General features: G+C 37.3%; 4 protein-coding genes across 8 annotated transcripts; 1 reads left to right on the top strand and 3 right to left on the bottom strand.

Annotated features, from left to right (window-relative positions):
• Positions 1-756: 756 nt before the first annotated feature.
• Nuf (rab11 family-interacting protein nuf) lies at positions 757-15006 on the bottom strand. 5 transcript variants are annotated; one of them, XM_076908077.1, is made up of 9 exons: positions 14784-15006; positions 10696-10770; positions 9193-9231; positions 8090-8207; positions 2460-2624; positions 2005-2374; positions 1781-1926; positions 1633-1683; positions 757-1565 (listed from the first exon to the last, which is right to left on the bottom strand). In XM_076908077.1, exons 4-9 carry the CDS (start codon positions 8138-8140, stop codon positions 1443-1445), a joined length of 906 nt encoding a protein of 301 aa, XP_076764192.1. In that variant the 5' UTR covers positions 8141-8207; positions 9193-9231; positions 10696-10770; positions 14784-15006; the 3' UTR covers positions 757-1442. The 5 variants fall into 5 exon arrangements, with proteins under 5 accessions (XP_076764192.1, XP_076764191.1, XP_076764189.1 ...); XM_076908076.1 differs by lacking the exon at positions 14784-15006 and adding an exon at positions 11830-12400 and having other exon boundaries at positions 1633-1694; XM_076908074.1 differs by lacking the exon at positions 14784-15006 and adding an exon at positions 11830-12400.
• Positions 15007-15530: 524 nt separating this feature from the next.
• Positions 15531-17773, bottom strand: LOC143431203 (uncharacterized). The gene is made up of 2 exons (XM_076907768.1): positions 17335-17773; positions 15531-16241 (listed from the first exon to the last, which is right to left on the bottom strand). The coding sequence occupies exons 1-2, from the start codon at positions 17483-17485 to the stop codon at positions 15574-15576; spliced, it is 819 nt and encodes a 272-aa protein (XP_076763883.1). The 5' UTR covers positions 17486-17773; the 3' UTR covers positions 15531-15573.
• Positions 16665-18835, top strand: Prpk (TP53 regulating kinase). The gene is made up of 4 exons (XM_076907769.1): positions 16665-16795; positions 17911-18120; positions 18203-18472; positions 18541-18835. The coding sequence occupies exons 2-4, from the start codon at positions 17934-17936 to the stop codon at positions 18786-18788; spliced, it is 705 nt and encodes a 234-aa protein (XP_076763884.1). The 5' UTR covers positions 16665-16795; positions 17911-17933; the 3' UTR covers positions 18789-18835.
• Positions 18836-19118: 283 nt separating this feature from the next.
• LOC143431205 (GEL complex subunit OPTI) lies at positions 19119-20415 on the bottom strand. Its single transcript, XM_076907770.1, has 4 exons — positions 20154-20415; positions 19967-20070; positions 19745-19874; positions 19119-19663 (listed from the first exon to the last, which is right to left on the bottom strand). The coding sequence occupies exons 1-4, from the start codon at positions 20250-20252 to the stop codon at positions 19622-19624; spliced, it is 375 nt and encodes a 124-aa protein (XP_076763885.1). The 5' UTR covers positions 20253-20415; the 3' UTR covers positions 19119-19621.
• Positions 20416-22090: the final 1675 nt, after the last annotated feature.

Genomic DNA, 22090 nt, shown 5'->3' with positions numbered 1-22090 from the left:
CAAATACATTTATATTATTATATGATTACGCAAATTAGTGTTGATAACACCATCGATTAGGTAGTCCACTATTTCTTCGTCTACAATTGGCACTCGATTCACCAGAATCAATTTCTCGTGGAAATTTTCGCCGAAACTTGTAACGGACTTGCAACCAGATTTCATGGGTACCGAACATCCTCTTCATTCAATTAAGGAGCTTGTTTTTTTATGGAACTAGTTTAACGTATTCCTCTTGAGTTTCAAAGAAAAGTCTTGATAAATTGTTATCCAGGTAATACATAGAAAAGAATAATTGTGGTTGCTTTCTCTAGTTTTGTAAATAGTGATCGTCACCTCCAAACTCGCTGATCAACTCTCCGATTGTCCTCATACTAGGGCTTGCCCTTTAATTAGAAGTTATGCTAGATCCTGCTGAGCTCCTTAACATCTTGCTTTCTTTCTTCAACGTCCTCAACTTCCGTCCGAGCTGTTTCTTCTCTTGACGCATGAGCTTAATCTTGATCTACCTCACGTTCTGGCATGAAGTCCGACGATTGCTATGATCGTGCACGATAGGGGCTCGGAACTCAAGCCAACTCTTATAAAATGTACCAAATTTTGTCTAATTATAAAGTTTTAATCGATGAAAAGATAGTATTTTTAAAAGTGTGACTTTTATAAAAGTTTGGAAAATTGCCGCTAAGATAATTTTGAACGTATAAATTATTTTTCGCTCAAAAGTAATATAGGATTTTCAAATGAGATGAAACTATAGGTAGTAAAATATAATCATTTAATTATGTTCTCAGTATCTCTTGTTCGGTATAAATTTTTAAAGTGTATCGTGTAAACTATAGATTATTATATCAAATGTTAAATTTCCTAAATATTTTTGATAACTTCACAATTCTTGTGATATCCAAATCAGCAGCTGTACATTTTGACACGTTTGTTAAAAACTTTTAAATACGTTTCCATAATTTATTTTTGCATAACAAAGCTTGGTTTTCTGAGCAATGAATTACGCTACATATATATTAATTGTTCCTCGGTGTTTGAAAATAGTTTTGTACCATTTGTACAAAGGCAACTTTACAAGGCTTTGAATTACAAGACTCAATGCCTTGATTGTACATACATATGTATATATATACATATATGTATATATACTACTTTTTATTTGAACTCTTCATTCCTCCACTGCCGTCGTTATCAAAAGCGTACGATTGAAAGAGTTATAATGGCAGTGAAAATGTTCGATTTAACAATTACAACAGAATAATAAAATTTTAAGTTTCACATGGACGGAAATTTCTTTCCCATATACTATTTCTGTATAAGTATAATAAAATTGCTTATATAAATCTATAAATAATAAAGAATTCCAACAAAGTAGTGTAATGTACTAGTGCCTCAAACAATTAACATTAAATTCAGTAACTGATTATTTATATAATAGTTCAATGGGTTTGTTTTACTTCTAACAATTGCGGATAGTTTTCAACTATGTTCAGTAGAATCCCATCGATATATGCTCTTAACTGTGTATTGACCTCTTGCTGTTCCTTTAAAGCTTGTTTTATCTGTAATGATATAAAACGGTCATACGGCGATCAATTAAGTTTAAAATATACACAATTTAACACGTACTTCAGATATATTACAGGGTTCACCATTTTCTTCGGGAAGCTGACCGTCCATCTGTAATAAACCCAAATAGCAAAGGAAGAATAAAATACAGAATAATATTCGGAGATTAAAAATTACATTTCCCGTGCAAATAACGAGCATAACATACTTGATCTTGATTCATGCCAGCTAGTAGTTCTACAGCAAGACTAGGTCCTTTTTCACCAGAGTTATTACACGGATTTAACATTAATAGTTCACGGCCTGCCTGCAGAGCCGCTGCAGCTTGCAATTCGTCTCGTGATTCTTCTAGATCTTGTTGAAAGAATGCACAATGTTTAAAATGTTTAATCGTGAACGAACCTTCGTCTATTATATTGTTCAAAAACATACTTTTATTACGCGCCCGGAGTTCCGTCACCTGTTGCATTAATTCCTCTATCCTTTGTTGATCCTCGATTCTCATAGAAAGTTCTTCTCTCGCAGCTTCAAATTGATAATGAGCTTCGCTAGCTCGGCTCATCGCTTGGCGTTCATTTTCGCGTGCAATATCTACTTCCCTTCTAGCCTCTTCAAGGTCGCTTTCTAACCGACTTTTCTCCGCTTTAACTTTCTCGAGCTGCTCGCGTAACCTTCCTATTTCATCCCTTAAATTAGCTCCTTCTAATTCTACCGCTTGCAGTTTAATGGCATAATTTTCTAGTTGCAACTGTCGTTCGCGTTCCAAACGACTCGCCCAATCTCTGTGCCTCCGTTGTTCCGCCTAAAATTTATAATAATCTTCGAATGTGACGATTGATCTTAATAAATATTAAAAAAAATACAGTGTACGTTCGATTAAAAATCACCTGAAGCCTTTCTTCGGCCCTAGACTCGGCATCTTTGGCAGCTTCCTCCAACATTAGTATTCTTGCTTGTAGCATAGCATTTTCCTGTTTTGCCCTAGCGTACCGCTCCTCTCCAACCGATTGGGTATCTGCTAAAGCATGCATTTGCTCCTGGATCATTTGAACCTGAAAAGTGTAACATATTTTTAAGAATTACGGATTATACGGCAAATTCAATAATTTTTTTTCTTTCTAAATAAAATTGTTTCCTGTAGCAATATTCTCAAGCTGCAACCATAAAAGTACAATGAAAACTATCGACGGTAGGTTCGTATTTAAGAACTCGGGCACGTGCGAGTTTAAACTGTAGACTTTACGAGTCAGTGGTTCTCAACTACTAAGGCTGAAGTTTTGTTCGATCTTATGTTAATCTCTGCATAAAAAATTTGCAAAATTAAATGTAATTATCATGTATAACAGATTCCATTACGTTCACAAAGCTATAATTTCGAATAGCCTCGTCTTGTTTTCTACACACTGTCTACAAATCTATAATTAGCTCACACTGTGTGTCAGTGAACACCGCTACTCGCAACAGTGGAAATACTAAAGGCAACGTAAATTTATCTCTCTAAGAGTTAAACTTTAACACGGATAAATATTACGTTACGTGTTCCATAACTCTACGTTAAATACATTACTTCAATTACTATACATATAAAATAAAATTAATCGTTGGAATAAAAACACGATTGCGTAAGGTAACAAAATTAAAATTCAATAAAACGACAATTCAGTAACGGTAATCGATTACGTGCGTTTCGGATATCGCACTATGAACTACTTTTTACTATCCACGTATTGAACTAGTAGTTGAAAAACTACCTGACCATTTCACAAGTGATCTATTCGATTTCAACCGAAAAGTTCATTCACTTGCTCCTTACTTATGTTTTGCAATCTCGTGTTATGATTATCTCGAACCAAAAAAAAAGAGAAAAAAAAAAAGAAGCCATTCGAGTACACAGCAGATAACAGCCCCACAATCCGAAAGTGTGCACTGGTGCCGCCTTACTTGCTCGGATAGCCGAGGGCCACGACGACGAGGTAGCCGACTGCCGTGAGAAGGCGGCTGTCCGACAAATTGAAACTGGCCTTCCCACAAATCATATTCGAGGCCGGCTCCAGGCCCAGGAGACGGCCCCTCCCCGGAAGTTATCCGATTGTCGCGATCGTAACATTCGATCGCACCTGTCTCTGTTTGCTCATTGCAATTATTCGAATCCATTCTGACTCGTGATCTCTCACGTCACACCGGTGACAGGTAGACTCGTCATCCTCTTCGACTAATCCTATACAGGGGATTATTCCGTTAGAACGACGTGCAGGCACGCCGGTCCCCCTACATGCCCCGGTCGTTCGCGTATCACCACTCTTGTCACTGAGAACCTAACCTCGAAACTTTTCGTGGGTCCGCGTACGGTATGCGCGAACAACACGGCGTACGGAAGCGTGGACGGTCCAAGATGTACAGAGAAAGCCACAACACTACGCGCGACACATCCTGTTTCTTTGGGCGTACTTCGAATATAATCGTTCGTCTCAATCGCCCACTGTGAGCTGGGAGTAGTCGAGAGGCTATTTGTGCACTCCATACTACGTATCGACTAACTTCGCTGAATCGCGCGTTATATCGTGCATGACACACACGTTATATTGAACAGAGAGTTTCGGTCACCCCTACGCGTGCTCTCGAGAATCCAATTAAACGCGGTCTCCGTTCTCCGGCTGTATTAACATATTTTTTTTCTTTCCCACCTTCGCTTCCGTTGTATTTCATTATTCTATGAAAATATGTATTGCATTTAATCCTTTATTATTTATATCGAATTAAAATCTCTCAAATGGTATTATCGAGGAATATGCACTTACGTGCACGCTACATCGTGTCTCGACGTAATTAGAATTTCTTTCTGTTTTAATTAAACGTATTTGCTCGGTTGTCAATGTATGTCGTGACAGTTTTGATAAACATCCAGAGACGAATACACGCCCCTGGATCATATTTTCAATGCCTGATTTGTATCGAATGAGACCAGCGTTGAAGCTTGTATATTTACATACGCGAGTGTATAATATTTAGACTCTGGATGTTTATGGAAATTTATGTTATATAAATATAACTAAAGAAATGTAATCTGACGAGAGATTTGCTTTGCTCAGAAAATACTATAACGGCTATTTTATTCAGTGTTATAATATTTTTGGATGTTATACGCATTCTGTACATTTATTGAGTTAAATTTGCAATTTTTTAACTGTGAAAGCGCGTTTGTGCTTTAATAAAAACAATTATATTAATTTATCTGAGACTATGAGAAGCTTATGTACTGAAGCAGTATTAAATTCATTTAATTTGCAAATTGGACATTAATTTTTGTTCGTTATGTAAACTTGATTAATTACAGCACATAAAATTGTTTATTTATGAAATAGAATTATGTAAAATACCGTATTAAGTAGATTACGACGATTTCGCCGGTAAAATGATCCTTCCTTTAGAATTATTGAGGATTCGACGAAGAACCGGCAAACATTTTGTGACAAACGTGAAGTCCTAGATAAACGATCACAACGAGAATAATAAAAAAATTAAGAAAAGGCCAACCTTTCCATCCTATTATTCCTTCAGACTGTAATTTAGCACATGTCATGCTTCAATTTACCAAACACACGCGGCACCCGTAAAGACCGATAGATTTAATTATTTTCTTAATTTCGAACACGTGACTAATTTTATTCGTTAAATTTTCATTTCAGAAACTCGCACAACGATCGTATTTTTCTATCGCGTTCACCTGCACTTGTTTATTCGATATGAAATGTCGTATCGACTTCAATTAAACGACATTTATTCGCGTTTCAATGAAAAATTTCTTGGAAATTACAATTAAATTCATTGTATTGAATATTTTAATTTTGTCCTCTTCTCAATACGAATAACTCGATTTGGAATATAAAAATCGATACCATAAACTTTTTAAAAAACCTATCAGACCGTAAACATGCTTTCAGTTTTCCTTTTGGCGGCAATTAAACTTCGCGTAAGCATTACGTAACAGAGCATGTAAAATTATACGATAATCTACTTTCTTACACAAATTTCAAACGAAATTTATGAATTACGACAACCGTTATGCGTGCATAAATAAAACAGTATAAAAAAATATCTAATTAAAATAAGATACATAATTTCATGTAGTGAAAATATCTCCTTACCACTATAACGTATATTTTGATTATAAATCATTTATTTTTTTCGATAAAATGCTTTAGTCTTGTATATTTTTTATACCATAAAAGGATGAAAATTGAAACGTTCATCTAAAATTGTTTTTTACTTCCAATATGTAACAGTATAATAGTATAAATAGTTGGCTTGAAATTTCATTTTATCCAACGAATGAACGAATTTATCTGTGGACATCATTCATCTTCATTAACAATAATCGCTAAACCTGTAATAAGTATATCATACAGCATGCAATTCGATGCATAACAAAGTATGTAATTGAATCCACATTATATAGAACATTAAAACCTTCATTAAAACGCGTTACCTTGTTTTTATGCAATTCATCGAGTTGTTCGCGATTGTACAATTTCTACTTCTTCTTTTTTTATTTTACGACATCGTAAACGTGTAAGAGAGTGGAATGCAAAGCAAAACTATTCAGCGTTTTCCTGTTCTTTATTAAACTCTGACTATTAAATCCTGTTTAAATTCGACGATACTTATTTTGTTGATTCCCATTAAATTTTATCTTACGTCCAATTTGAATTTTAGTTACTCAAATTCCGACTGTACTTAATCTTTGTTAAATGGTAATTGTTCGTTTTTTTTATTAAATTTCCACATTTTTGTCGAACATTGAATTTGACTAAATTCTTCTTCAATTATTCGGGGAAGCAACGGATCGAGTGACCTCACTCACGAACGTGCCAGATATATCCGTGGTGACATTGACTTTGTTTTCCGAGAGGCATTCTATGATACCTTCGTGTTTGCTTTTGTCCTCATCGCACATCAAGTAACGTCCATTTTTCGTCGACGTATCATCCGATACAGAACGACGATCCTTGCATCCCTCGCAGAAAATATTGTAATCTCTATCGAGCGGATCAGTTATATCAGAATATAGAATAAATTCGGCTGGATAATTCTGTATCGCATCCTTTTTTCTCTTCGCGGTCTACAGGTTCAGAAAGATCACCGTTTTTAGGGGCTGCTCGCTCGGGAAATCGCTTGTGTGTTTATTTTTTTTCTAAGGGCCCTGTCCACGCGATTAGAATCCTAAAGACGTGAGAAACGTTTGTGCTCTCTATTTATTACTAATCTGAAACGCGTTCCTGTCTATTATATAATTGATGTCTTACCGAATCTTATTGAGAATGGTTACGTTCACCGTCTACTTGGATTCTTACTGTAATTTTTTATACTTATAATGTTTCACGTACGATCGTTAGGGCAATTAATCGTTCAATGTTTTGGGAAGAAAATAGTTCACTATTTATCGAGCAATTAAGCAAATCCAGATATCAACGAGGATGGTAACGACTTTTAGTTTCATCATCACAACGCGGAGTAATTAGTTTCTGTGTATGATAATTACTATCCCACTACAGGCTTATTAGTCAGAATAGAAGATAGCAGCGATGCATCATCTCTACACTAATTTTAAAACGATTTAGAAGCCAGACAACTCAAATAGAGCCAAGTTCTGCCTCTTCTTTACTTTTTAAACCGTTCTACCCATAAAGTTTAAAACCATTTTCTTCCAAACACACTTTCCATTTAATTCCGTAGGAGCCGCGATCAGCCACCGTTTCTCGCCCTCGAGAATAAATATCGCGTAACGCTGGCGAGGAATATAACGACGATAAAAGTGCGCGACAATTACGCAACAACAGGAAGTCAGATTTACCTGCGCTGGTTGTATTAAGGTAGGCAGCCTGGCGTTTAATCTTCGCCGGGTATCGCGAGATAAGGACCGATAAAGAACAACGCTAACAACGCACACCAGCAGAAAGATCAACAGCACGAAGCTGAGCCACGAGGAGCCACCCGATTCTTGGGCTAGGTCGTTGCAGTAAGGCGGTGAATAAAATCCACCTGGGTGATAGGGGTAAGGACCATACGGATGTGGATAAGGCGGTGGATAATAAGCGTAGGGTAGCGGATGCGGCGGATGTTGCTGATGGAACCTAACGTCGTCTGTGGTGCTGTCGATGGGCGACCTTGATCGAGGTGGCGATCGACAGGGTGAATTAGTCGCGCACATCTAAGATCCTGATTCCCTTATTTCTCTCAGGCATCGAGTTTCGAGGTATGCCTCATTGGGGTTCGATGGAATCACTGTTTTATTCCTGCATCGCGAGGATGGCAATTTTGTCTGGCGTTAATCAGCTGATAGGGTTAAACGTCATTTCTAATGGGCAAATTTGGGCCGTGAGTATCGTTATCGATAGTATCATCGTTGGAATACTTCAAGCAGTTTGAGACGTTGCGGGAAACTGGTGTAGCAGCCAGAGACTGGCAAGTAGTAGATCGAATCTAAGTTACGTTAATAGTTAATGGCAATATCACTTACTCTATGATTGAGATCAATGACATCATCCTCAAGGGAAACATCGCTGTACATATCGTCCGTGGGATCACAGTTGGAACCTCTGCCAGAGCTATTGAAACTGCCGCTTCGGTAAAGTTGACTGGAAAAGAATAATTGAAGCACTGGTCATCGTTAAAACCGAGGAGATACCTCTCGATAGTGTAGCAAATAATAATAACGCTTGTTTCCGTTCAAGATGTTCGATTCGATTCAGTCGACTATATTTTCCCCCAAATATCTGTTCGAATAATTCCTAATAACTTGTATCGCGTGTACAATAAAATTACACGACACCAATCATATTTGATAATTTTAAGGAAAGATCGAGCTTCTAATATTCAATCACTTTAATTGAAGTTGCGCATGATTGTCAGAGCAAATTTATATAATTCATGGAATTTTAGAAAAAAGTTTTAAAGGATAAATACGAAATTGGAAAATGGTACGCGTTGAGAACCAAAGGGACAAGGAACTTATTTGACGTTAAAAGAACTAATACGATAAAATAAAAAATCTTTAACATCGTCGATTATGATTTTCAAGTGGGGTGTATTTAGAAAAAAGGAAAATAACCGCGGAATTTCGTAAGGGGATAAATATAGACAACAAGGTAAAATATATACCCAAGGTATTTGTGGAAGCATAAAAGGAAATGGGATGTGGAAGTGCGTGTGCTGGCAGTGCCCACGCTTTAGAAAGTCTGTCGTTTTGCGTTTCGTGAAAGGATCGACTTGAAAATTATCAGATGAATAAGGACACCGTAAGGTTCTTTCTATGAATTGTGAATTCTTTGCTGCTGAGTTACATCGTTGCTATTGTTATCCCATGACGTCAAGCTACACCAACTTGTAAGACGGAATAAAATGTTTGTTTCAAACTTCTAGAGTTATTCTCTTCACACTAAACGAGTTTAAAAGTACACCGAATTCGTTTGATTCTCGCAGTTAAATGCATTCTTTGATACACGAAAACGTTCAGTCATAAATTACACAATCGTAGCTTGAGCAAAAACAATTTACGTAACTCGCTTACAGTGCATTGTTATTGTCAGAATACAAGTCTAATAATGAATGATTCGTCCTTACCTTGCTAACGCATTGGAACTAAGTCTCTTCCTTCCGGAACTGAAAAACGATTAACGTGGCCGTGAAAAATATGTTAAAATATTCTTACGTAATAGATCTTTTCGCTACATAATTACTAGAAGCTTGTTAATAAACTCCAGCTTCGAGTCGCTCTTTCGTTTCAGCATTCAGACTCGATTTCACGACCAATTTACAATGTTACGATCATCTTATAGTCGTGATTACGAACCTTATAAAATGTTTGAACGTAAATCCCGTTTGGCAAGCCGTAAAACGCCTTAACCGGCAACAAGCCAAATTACCATGTTTATAAATGAATCAAATCTATACACTCGGTTGAAAATAAACGAAGGTCGACGTCGTAAACAAATCCAAGAACATAATTATATGTACTCGAACTTCTAATCGCGTCAAAGGAACAGACCAAACGGAAGCTTCGTTCCAATTATTCTCGAAAACAGCGTGCAGTGTGTAATTCCAATTACAATCAGTTCATACGAATACGAGTGAAACGCGATTCTTGTTCATTTACGCGTTTTTACATCGAATACTCGCCGCACACTAAACGTAAAAATAAACCGTTCTATTTACAAAGACCTCTTCCACTTTTGTCTTCGTTTCTCGTAACGATCGATACCACGGAATCACTTGAGAACATTTACATACCGAATACAATGCAGAGAATATCACTAACTTGTTTATCTAAAGCAAGTCAGTTTGGCAACAACAAATACAACAGCTTTACTATTGCATACATCGTTACTACATCGTCGAGTTATGTGTCGTATAATTGTCTTCGTGAAGTGGATATTATCCGATAAAATTCTTGTGACGTAATCATCGATACCAGAATAGAAAAGCATTGTATGCGCTATCTAATATTGTTCCCTGTACGTACTACCACTGTTAATGGCTTCCCTCGTGTCGTAGAGATCGTTACAGACGTGTTCCTCGGGGAATTTAACGAGTCTCTTGTGCAGATAATTCCGGATAGCTTTCCTCACAGATTGAACAAGTCTCTTATCTGCCTCGGTCTATTAACACGGCTAGACAACCGTAATTTATCAGACGGTTTCACAGTAGCGATTTTTTTTCGCACGCCAGCCTCTCGTCATTGTTCTGTATTTCGGTTCGAAGGAAGTTTTCCTGCGGCGAATTAAATCTAACACCTGACGATTATGGTATCGCCGGCGCGTGAACTTCGTTTCTGCACGCTGCATAAGTTTCGTGGCGTTTTCAAGGAGCTTTCCTTCGAGCAGAGAGTTCATTTACATCGTCTCGCTGTTTAAACGTTTGGTATACCAAATCGGAACGAACTCGAAAATTGAAATAAACATTGAAATTCGTCACTCGAGACTCGATTAAATTTGGATACCGAATTATTTCTAGAATCTGATATCAAATAGGTGTCCATTGAATAATGGATAATACGGATATTAGTGTAGAACAAATAGTAAGGTCGAGAAGTGTGAAATTTAAAAAGCAAGGGGAACCAAAATTTACCAGGGAGGTGTTCGCCTAAGTGACGTCCGTAACCAAGAATGCCTTCCTATGGTTGAATTGGGACTTCTTGGATTTCTAATTGAAACAGAACAAGAAGAGAACGTGTAAACGATGTATACTTTGAAATCTTGATTAATAACGTACTACCGTTTCCTTAACTTATTCATTTTCTAACGTTAAATTATGATTGCAGAATTTTATTCTCTCACTTCGCACACTTTATAAGTCTCTGTTAACAGCATTCTTTTTAATAACTACAAAACACGAATACGATGATGCAAAACAGATGTATCCGAGTGTACCCGAGTGCAGTGTAATTAGAAGATGCGTGTTGAATATTTTAAGATTAATTGGCGTGCACCAGGTAGCGGAGACACGCGGTACAGTATTTAGAGGAAAACGCAGGGGGATTGTAATTCCGGAATGCGCGGAAGATAATAAGATGGTCGGTTTTATTTTCTCTTTTCGCGTGAAAGTTTTTCTACGCATCGAATCAGCCTAGCGAAGCATTAAAGTAATCGTGGGAATAGATCTTTTCGAATGATATTCATATAAAATGTGAGAAAACCTGTACTAAATCCCGACACATGCACAAGCTGCACTGTGTGTGCACGGTTTCGCAAGGTAAACATGTTCGAAGTGAACGCTAAAACGACTGGAACATTCCGGTGAGACAACTTTAAACTTAAATACACGCGCAACATATTGAAAATTCGACTAGTTTCGTACAGTCCTACGTTTTTGCGCAACGTTCGAAATCTCGTCTGAACGGACTCGACGTAAAAGTGTGCGCTCCACTTATCGACCAATATCGTACGTATTCCCCAAAACGTCGATGGTATTATGGTAAAAAATACAAACATCCGTCCGTCAGAATCGTAAAATCGCGAGCGGGTCGGGTTCACTAATTCACGCACGTGGGCTTAACGATGACGGCACCATCTACAGATCAGACCGGAAACTGAGAAGGTGTCGGAGCTTGAAAATGGTTCGCGCGCAAAATGATCGCTGGTCGAGCGTGTGGAAGCGCGCGGTGTCGCGAACGCTGTTCGTACGCGGAAAACGGATCGATATACAGGTGGTGCGCGCGTGTGTGCACGGCGTAGGTAAAACGAGAGGAGTCGATGAACTTACTTGAGAGAATTGGTGCCGGTGGGCGAGGGTGCAGAACTACTACCGCCCGGCGAGTCCACCCCGTCATCGGCATCACCCTCGACAGACCCGAACGCCTCGTAACTCTCCTCTTCGTCGTGACCTTTCGCTGACTTAACGTTGTTACAGGGCGAGGCGGTGGCGTCCGCGTGCTCGGGACTAGCGGAGTAATGCCCGGAGTCTTGAAGATTCGGGTTGACCAGATTATGGAGATCAACTGACATAGAAAGCGAGGGCGGGCCGCTTTGACTCCATTCGACAGCGGTTCGAGCCCCGTTTACGCGACCACCCTCTACCTCCGCGCGATATGATTGGCGGGTGCTCGGTAAGATGGCGTCACCATCACGAGCTACGTCACTGTCGGACACGGCGACACGCGATGTAGCCACGCTGTTAGCGGGTGAGACATTTACACCAGGCGAACGAGAGCTTACCATCCTTCGTTATCGGCCAGATTGGAGCCGAAGCTCGACGGTAAACGGGGAGGGGGACGATGTGCCCGAGTGCCTCTTTCGATGACCACCGTAGGCCTCGCCGGCAAAACCGGTCGTTACTGAAAAACGTTCTAATGAGTCAGACGCTCGGAAATGGTAAGAGAATAAGAAGACGAGAGTAGAGAAATAAAAAGGATGAGCTGGAATGTAACACGATCTCCGTTTTATCTCTTTAACATTCTTAACCGGCGGACTAACGGCGAGCCCTCGAACAGAGAAAGAGACGCGTACAGAGATTTTGTAATAATACCAGCCGGTACTGCGCCGGGTAGAACGCGCTTACGACCTATGCGAGCACGGTTTAATGAATATGCAACGTTGTACAGTTTTAGAATCCGAGAAAAGCGTGAGAACCGAGCGCACCAGTCATGGTACACCGATCGTGAGTCAGACTTAAACAATATGAGAAAAGTCCTAAGAGCTCCACTTTGTTACGGTATATCTGTATCGTTCAAGGTCAAGAATATCGTCTCCCCTGCCTTTTTTCATTTCTTAGAAAACAGTGGCTAACGTAGCGTTAATTGTACGTGTGATAAAGTGGTGAGTCCGATCGGTGTTTTTCTTTTTTTTTCGTTCGCTTAACTCGTTAACGAAATGTATGTCACACGGGTGTGTGACAAACGTGTGTACATTCGGTAGCATGTAGAAGAGAATGGCTGTTTCACGACAGTAAAAAGCGATATATCCGTTCGTTTCGCGATGAGTCATCTTTCGATGAATTTGAACAAATCAGAGAAGACGAACTATCATTAATACGACAGAATCGGAGATTAATTTATATTTATATCGAATCAACGAAATTTTATTGTAGATACATGAAACTAAATTTTGATCTACAAACGTACGATGTCAATAGTTGACTGAGCAATTGAGTTTTTCTAATACACGAAAGCTACTAAACGGAATAATCATAAATCTCTATCTCGATTCATCTAGTATTCCATCGTATGTTATTAATACGATCGATCTTCAAAGCCATGTCGAATATGTCTCGTACATGTAGCGAAGCCATACTAATTAAGATCGTCAACGAGATAATCATGAGCCAATATTCGGTAAAAGTACACTTCTCAATGAAACGCGGCATCGTGGTGCATCGTCGTTTGAAAAGCGGCCAAGAGTTTTTCCCTTCAAATAGCACCCTCCCACTAATCTAAACTAATTTCGAAATACCTGTTGCAACGTATATTATGCCCATTCAGCAAAAAAACACGAAATCCATATAGCGATAAGTCTCGCAACTCTGCTCTAAACATTGAATACATATTTTATTTACAACAATGCTGTTCTATTGTTATTCAAAATTGTAATCGCCCATATATGTGAAAATAAACAAACGATTCGCGTACAATTCTTCGAACATTATAAAAAGAATTCAGTTTACGCGAAATGATATAAACAACGATCGTAGATGATCTACGAATGTTCCCTAAAATTTATTAAATGCATGTTCCACGACTGACCGGGTCTTCGTTCGTTTAAAATATTTCCACGCCAAACTCTACGCGATTATTTACCTAAAAAATGACCAGAGGTAACGATTAAATAATTATATCATTGTATTTGAAATTTCCGTAATACTTTCAGTTACATGTTAACAAATTATCGGTACATAATGTATACAAAATGCCTTTTACTTATACTCCTCGATACGTGAACGACTGTGTACGACGTGTTACTTTGTATACGAAGATCTTTATTAGCATTATTACGACTAGTTACGAGAATTATCCACGGGATAACTGGCGTCTCGGTTTCCAGGTACTTGTCACTCGGAACGGAATGCGTAAATGCGTTTTCGAATCGCTAGGAGATTCCAGCACGCTATTTAGAGCAAGCTCGAAAGTGTAGACGATGAATACACTTAACACGCTCAACAGCGTACCGATACCTTTAACCTTAATTATGACATGGGAGTATCGTTAGCTTTGTTATTATTCGGGCTCTGATTGAAAATAATGCAACTTCACAATGCTCTCTTCATCTCGAGGGGAAACGGTCGTCACGAGTGCTCCACATTTTACAATTACGACTATCGTTTTTCAACAATTACTCGCTGCAACGCATTCTGCGCACACGAAACGTTATTAGTATCCTTTCTGTTATTCGATGGAACAAAACACAAATATCACGTTCTCGTGTCCATCGAATAGTCGAGTACGCACACAGAGATAGAGTGAGTCAGGTACATGCCATTTAATAATCGGGCATTCCTCGGTTAACGTGCACCGCGAACGAGCGAAACGGATTTTCGGCATTTAAAAAGTGAAACTGAATACACCGCGTACGAATCGGATCGTGGATCCGATTCCAGGGAGGGGGGGTGGTGTTAATCGGTGGACGTTAAACGGTTAACTCGATTTAAGCGCCGTTCGAGGGGGTGAGAGATTTGAAAAGAAATGGCAAGACGTTCCTTGCATTGCTGCTCGTGCGTTGACTCACCTTGAACCGAACGATAGGTAATCCGAATGAAACGCAGAGGAATAATGTTCACCCGATGTACACGCAAGATGAAGTCCCTCGGTTTCGGTTGATGCGTCGCAATCGAGTGAGCAAGTTAATTGCAGACTCTCGAATGCGGAACGCGTATAGAACGTGGATGGAAAAAGAAAAGAAATATGAAAAATCCGAGGCAGATGCACCTTTCTACCTGTCAACTCAAGTAAACACCTGTATACACACTAAGTCACGATCAGGTAATAGACAAGGTAGTACACAAAAGGAGTCACAGGCGAGTATCCCGGACGCGTACGAGGATAGCCGCGTGAACGCGATGGCTAAATTAACAGCGGTGAATTCGGGACGACATGGACATAACCATCTTGTGGCAATCGCAAGCGAACTAAACGAAAGCACAACCGAATCGTGACGCGAAAACGAACGAAACGATCAGCCGAGAGGAGCCATGTCAGGTACGCATGCGCAACGGAACAGGAATGTTCGTGAATATACGAATACGTTTACTACACCTATATACACCACGCTAAACATCACGGTCGTACCCGCAGGTACGAGAAAGCACCAGTGCCTCTCAACCTGCGGCAATACGGAAATTATTCGAACCTCGACTGAACGCTATTATCCCCTCGCATTTCTCGATTCTTGGTCCTTCCAAACGAAACAGAATTTATTCGCGCGTGGAACGCGCGAACTGATCTGTCCCGTTTAATCGAACCTCGTACTCGACGAAACGGTTACTTATACCTCTGTTAGAAAATATTCATTTTTAACTTTACGATGCGGTAACACCATCCGAATTTTTCTTGTAAACTTCCTTGTAAACCAGTTCCTGCATTTGCATCCTGAGCAACATTCTTCTGTCGGCGGGCAACGTTCTTATATGGGGTAAAAGGCTCATGAGGAAATAATAATTGTCGTCGAAACGGTTCCCGTCCAAGGGATCGACCGGGATGCCGATTTTCGAGTCGTTGTCGCCCATGAGCACCTGTTCAGGAGAAATGTTCTGTAGCATCATCTCGTTCTCCGTGAGATTGTCGGAAACGCACTGAAACTCGAGGTTGTCGAAGTTCTCCTCGGGTTCTTGTTTCACGTCTATGTGATTCACAGCGTCGATCTTCAGCCCGTTGTCGGTGTTTATCGACAGTAGATGATTCGCGATCGCGTTTCGATCGTCCACGTTTCTACTTGTTACCGACGAGCTGTTCAGCGTCCCGTCGCCCTCACCTTCGCTGGCCACTCGATCGTCGTCCTGGCAGGAATTACCTCGTTCCCAGATCGGAGGACGCGGTAACATTTGCTCTTTTAAAAACTGTAAACTATTGAAGTGTATCCATACTGGCCTATTCCGATGGAATTTGCTCTTGCGGTAAACTTGGTCCTTCTTCAACTCTGCCCGGAACGTATCTCGCAAACCTTTCCATTTTGCTTTTAATACTGGCTCTGAAAAATGCGCAGACATTACATTTTAATCATTTCACTTACGCGTGTTCCTTAAATGAATTATATTACGAGCTAATTTCGCATTAATTTTAGTATACTAAATCAAATTCTGCTAGAACGGTGTATCATATGAGTTAATATTCAGTTTGGAACAGAACACAATCAAATCACGTGATTTTCAGGACCGTCATTCACAAAGAGAAAAAAGAGCGATTAAAATTTAATAGAAATGTGAACTATGATTATTTATCTAATTAAACTAATATAAATTGGCCATCATATGGCAACATTAATTGCTCTTTCACTCTATTGTTATATAATTTGTTTGTATAGTTAAAAATACATTAACGTGACGAATGATTTTTTCTAAAACGCTAAATCACTAATTAAAATTTGAATAGCAGCCGATACAAATAAGTATCGAACGGGAGTTGTTCACAGATGCGATAATCGAAATTTATTGACTGTGCTTGCACGCATGCGTCTTCGTCTAACAAGCTTGTACTCGCAATTTAAATCCTCTCGCGTTATAATGCTGTAAATAATAACATATTGTAAGTTTTCGATCGTTCATACTGTAAAATTTGATATAGTTATGAGATTCGTCCACTAAAACAAGTGTACAAATTGATGTAGAGTAAAATATACTCGGTTACGTGATTCGTCAGAAAGTGAGGTTAAGTAGATCGCTATTCGTATAAGCGAGTACACTATGTACAAGCAGCACATCAGAAATAAGAAACAAATTTGATAACCTCAAGACGTACAAACATATTTCTCGCAAAACAATTACAATAAAATTGCAACGTACAAAATTCATGTACATATAACAGAAGAAACCGTTTTTTATGCGTTTTACGTTATTGTAAAATTCAAATTGTTAGTCAACAATATAACGAACGTATAAAATATCGTCCTTACTTATAAAAGCGATCGGTTTAGTTGTTGTTTTATTAAAGCGATTACGACAACAGTTTGTACTTAAGGTAATTATAAAAGAAAGGCAAACAGTTAGATATCGGTAGGCAGAACGAATCGTTAAAATGCGCGCGCGAATTATATTTCTGACAAACGATTTCATTAATGCACCTACTGGGCAACTTGAATATCGATGCAATCTCCATCCAAACGCGGTTCGTCACTTCGCGATTGTGATACGAGATATGCCTTTGGTTCCAAAGCGCTGGCCGCTTGTAAACTTCGGCGATTAGCCGATTCGCGTCCATTTTCACTTCGTCCCTCATCTCAGCTGGTACCAAATGGAAAAGAATGATTTTCAATATTTTGAATAGGACGAAAAACACAGTATTAGCTTGTCAATCCGATAGGAACAAAGTATGGGCGAATACTAGCGCTGGGATAGCGATTAGCGCGCAGGACGCTCTCGGGTAACGATCGATTTGCGTTTCGCCCTCATCTTGCCCTTGCTAGCGCGAATAACTTCATCTTTCCGTTCCCCTTGATAACAGCTTACTTGCGAGGCTTGCGATTGCATGTCAAAAATATCAGTGAATCAACGGGTTTTTAATTACAAATTCTTATGCGCCAAATTCTATGAAAACTTTCATTCTCAACGATACTTCAATGGCATTAGACAAATTCGATGTTAGACAAATTCTTTTCATTTCCATCATATATTTTATATAAATGTAAACAGTAATTTTTTCAGTTGAAAACTAAATAACAAACGATATGAAAGATTTTGAATTAATAGCGCAAGGTGCTGAAGCCCGCATATATAAAGGTATTTACTTAGGAAAACCAACGTTAATAAAAGAAAGGTTTGAAAAGAAATACAGACATGCGGAGTTAGATACTCGTCTCACAAAAGATCGAATAAAAGCTGAATGTCGTGCTATAATTCGCGCTAAAGTTGCAGGTAAAATTTGAATAAAGACTATACATAACGTCGCGTTAATTTCTCGCGACATGAACGTGTTTGAATACTCTGTTTTTTTAAGGAGTCCCAACACCAGCTATATATTTGGCAAATTTGGAACGACGATGCATTTATATGGAGTATATAGAAAATGCGATATCGTTAAAAGATTTTATTGACAGGATCGTTTCGAAAAAAATTGATTCTGATCGCTTGCTAGATTTTATAACAGAAGGACTTGGGACGCTTATCGCCAAGTTGCATTCGAAAAATGTAATTCACGGCGATTTAACTACTTCCAATGTACTATTGAGAAATGTTAACGAAGACGCAAATATTGCAAAATATGACGGTACAGAATTTGAAATTGGAACACATAATTTACGTTATGTTAGTAATCTTGCCCTTTTCTTTTTTTAGTTGCACATAATTTTGTTATAATAGATTTTGGATTAGCTCGTATAGACTCGAGCACAGAAGATAAAGCCGTGGACTTGTACGTCCTCGAACGGTCATTGCTAAGCGCACATTCTGAAATACCCTCTTTATTTACAAAAATATTTGATACTTACAAAAAACAGTACACAAATAAGAGCCAATATAAAGAAATTGTTTCAAAATATAAGGAAGTGCAATCACGGGGACGGAAGCGTTTAATGGTCGGTTAATTCCAATATGTTTTTATACGAATATATTAAACACATTTTATTAACATATTTTTAATAATTTATACACATTTAATACACCTCTTAAATAAACCCTTTATGTCAAAATTGCCGTTAGTTTATTTATTAATCATAATTAAGGAATTGCATATTAATTGGTTTCCTTTAAATTATTTTGTAACAATTTGTTTCATTATTACACCGTTATCCCTTTAAAATAATAAACAACTGTCAACGAAATGTATCAGATTTAAGGCCTATTAGCTATTGGATATAAAATGTTTACGAGTAACATATCTAGTATTATGTACGATCAAATATTGAGCAATAAAGTTATTTCTCAAATATTTATTTATATTAATTATTTGCTTAGTTATATATAATCTGATTTGGCATATGCGACATGTATGTTTTTATAGCATAGTTTACAGCACTTATTTGTATCAATAATATGTAACAAAGGAATTAAGTTTAAAACAAAAGTACTCTATGGGTAACATATAAAATCGCTGTTTCTAGTAACAAATATTTGATCTTTAGAATGTAGTGCACATGTTCTCATATGAAAAAAACATTTTGTTTAATACATAAATATCTTTTATGCGATAACACACGTAAAGTTATGTAAGTAAACAATGATAAATTCAATTGTATGTTCGCTAAATGCGCTATGAGCCCTAAGCACATACAATAATCTATAAAAAAAATTAATTCTTTGCCACAAAATGTTTCTGAGGTAAATTGTATGTATGCATAGAGCACTTAATCGTTGAAGGATATTATGTGCATTAATGCGTTCATCAGTCAAGTCATTGTTGAGGTAACTATAAAAATAATTAATCAAAATGCAGTCCTGAATATATAATAATCCAAGTCACCTACGCGCAAACAATTTCGTGTTATGAAATTACAAATGAAACGGATCCAAATGAGTAATATTAAAAATAATGTTGAATTACCAAGAAACCAGCAAACGATGTCATAAAACCTTCCTTAGTTAATTCCCATACACCGCCGAATTCTTCTTCATCAATTTGTTGAAAATTGCTAAAATACAGGTACGTTATACCTGCGTTAACTAATACAAACCTGAAACATCAAGATATCAATAGATAATAGATGATTACAATTCTATATAATTTAATACGTGTACGTGTTCGTAGGAGACGATAATAACTTACAATAGCAGAGCTATGAAACCTTTCAAAGGTATAAGACCCCATCCTATACCAACTATAATACCAATTGCTTGTTTAGCCCAATATATAACGTCAAGAAATTCTTCCTAAAGACAGAAATGAAATGGCTGCAATCGTAACCGTAAGAATAGACGTAGGAGTATATTAATTGAGTAAAGGTTATGTTTACTTTGTCTGGCCATTCGGAGTTCGCTGTTATCGCACGTGTCCACACGCTCAACTCACATTTACCACCGTTCCCGATCTTCTCAGATTTTGAACGCGACATTTCTTCGCACCGTCTCAACTTAATAATACAAAACTTCTAACGAAACTCATTAGCATTTCCTAGATTAAACGAATTCCATCCACTTTATTTCCTCGAGCCTTGTCATTCACTGCTGTACTTCTCCATCTCTTGAATTATGGAAACATGCCAGATTTCATACAATTCCTCGCGCACGCGCACTAGTTGGACTCGCATTTTATACGTTTCGCAATAATATACTTTGAAATTTATTTCAAATATTTCCTAAATATTATATATATATATATATATATATAAAACACGCAACGAAACATTTACATTATTACAAGAAATTTACAATAAATTTCACATATATTCAATTTGAAAATATTCGTAGCAATAATGACATTGTTAACTACTCTAAAGTTATTTAAAATTATTCTTACATGGAATTTATTGGAGAACAACAATAATAATAATAAATTGTCCTGTGAAAATTAATCGTAGTAATTGTTTAACAATTAACATTGTATATATGTGTATATACAATGGGGAAAACGATCAGTATTGCATATATATGTAATAGGAGTCTTTATTCACTAGTGAGTTATATTGCATGATTAATAAGCACTGCATCAAAATCTGCGAATATTGATATTAGTTTACATTCATTTATCGAATGATAATACATATATAGAAAATCAGTGAGCAGATTTTGAGACGTGCTTAATAATACAACAGATGTATACATAAGTGTAAATACAGGAATGTAATATGAAGAATGTTTTATGTATATATGTATATCACTCACCTATCGATACATACATACTGCAATTGCATTTAATATATTTACACACTAAAATATTGTCTATTACAGGTGATCTTTTTTTGTGTACAGAATAATAATTATTATAATATAAGAATTACATTTTCAGGCTCAGAATGTTTGTCCACGTATGATTTCTACCTTAAAAAGTAATCGAAATATGTGTATGCAAGTATTTCGAAAATTGAAGATTTTACCCATAGAAAAATTAATTTCACTTTTTGGCACAATCGTGTAAATTGTCATTTTTACGTTACAGTTGTTAAACTCGACAGAATGTTCTCTTCTTTTTTCGTGAACGTATCATTTAGAATTTATACCATCTTTCTTTTATTCTCTGTGATTTTTCGTAAAAAGTTCGCTGGGTCGCGTTGAGATTTTACAACCGCGAAGAGCCGATTTTTTCACGAGAATTAAGAGCACGGTTTCGTGTTTTTGTATCTTTAAAAAAACCACCTGCAACGTAACGTGTATACAAACTGTTAACTGCATGTACTCACGTAAAAATACAAGTACATACATGTTTACAAATATATTATTTTACCATGGATGTAATTAAATTACAAATCTTCCAGTGAACGTACAATTATTAAGTAACGTTATAATTACATAGCTACCTTTTACGATACTGATTTGTTTGTTTACATTACTCGAAAATTCTCTTCGGTGTTTACTTCGTATGTTGTATTATTTCGACAAATATGTCGGATATAAATTTAATTTGCCTCTAGCAAAATTTAGAATATAAGTAGTAGTTATTTAATAAGGAAATGTCTTTAGTTAGGTATTTATAATATTTTATATCCAACCTATATGACACACTCATGATTTTTAGGTAGAAAGATCAGCGTTAAGTATGCAATCCAGATTTCTCAGAATACAACAATCACATTTTGCACTTCACAATTCGTTTACCTACATCTTGAGAAGAATAGTTTCAATTACATAACATGCAATACTATTATAGAGCGCGCAGTCCTAAATATCTGCATGTAAAAAGACTTACATATAGTTTATTAATCACGATTATTAGTATAAATCCAATATCAAATAG

This window comes from Xylocopa sonorina, chromosome 17, assembly GCF_050948175.1.
Source record: "Xylocopa sonorina isolate GNS202 chromosome 17, iyXylSono1_principal, whole genome shotgun sequence".
Lineage (NCBI taxonomy): Eukaryota > Metazoa > Arthropoda > Insecta > Hymenoptera > Apidae > Xylocopa > Xylocopa sonorina.
This window is presented reverse-complemented; position numbering and strand designations above follow the sequence as displayed.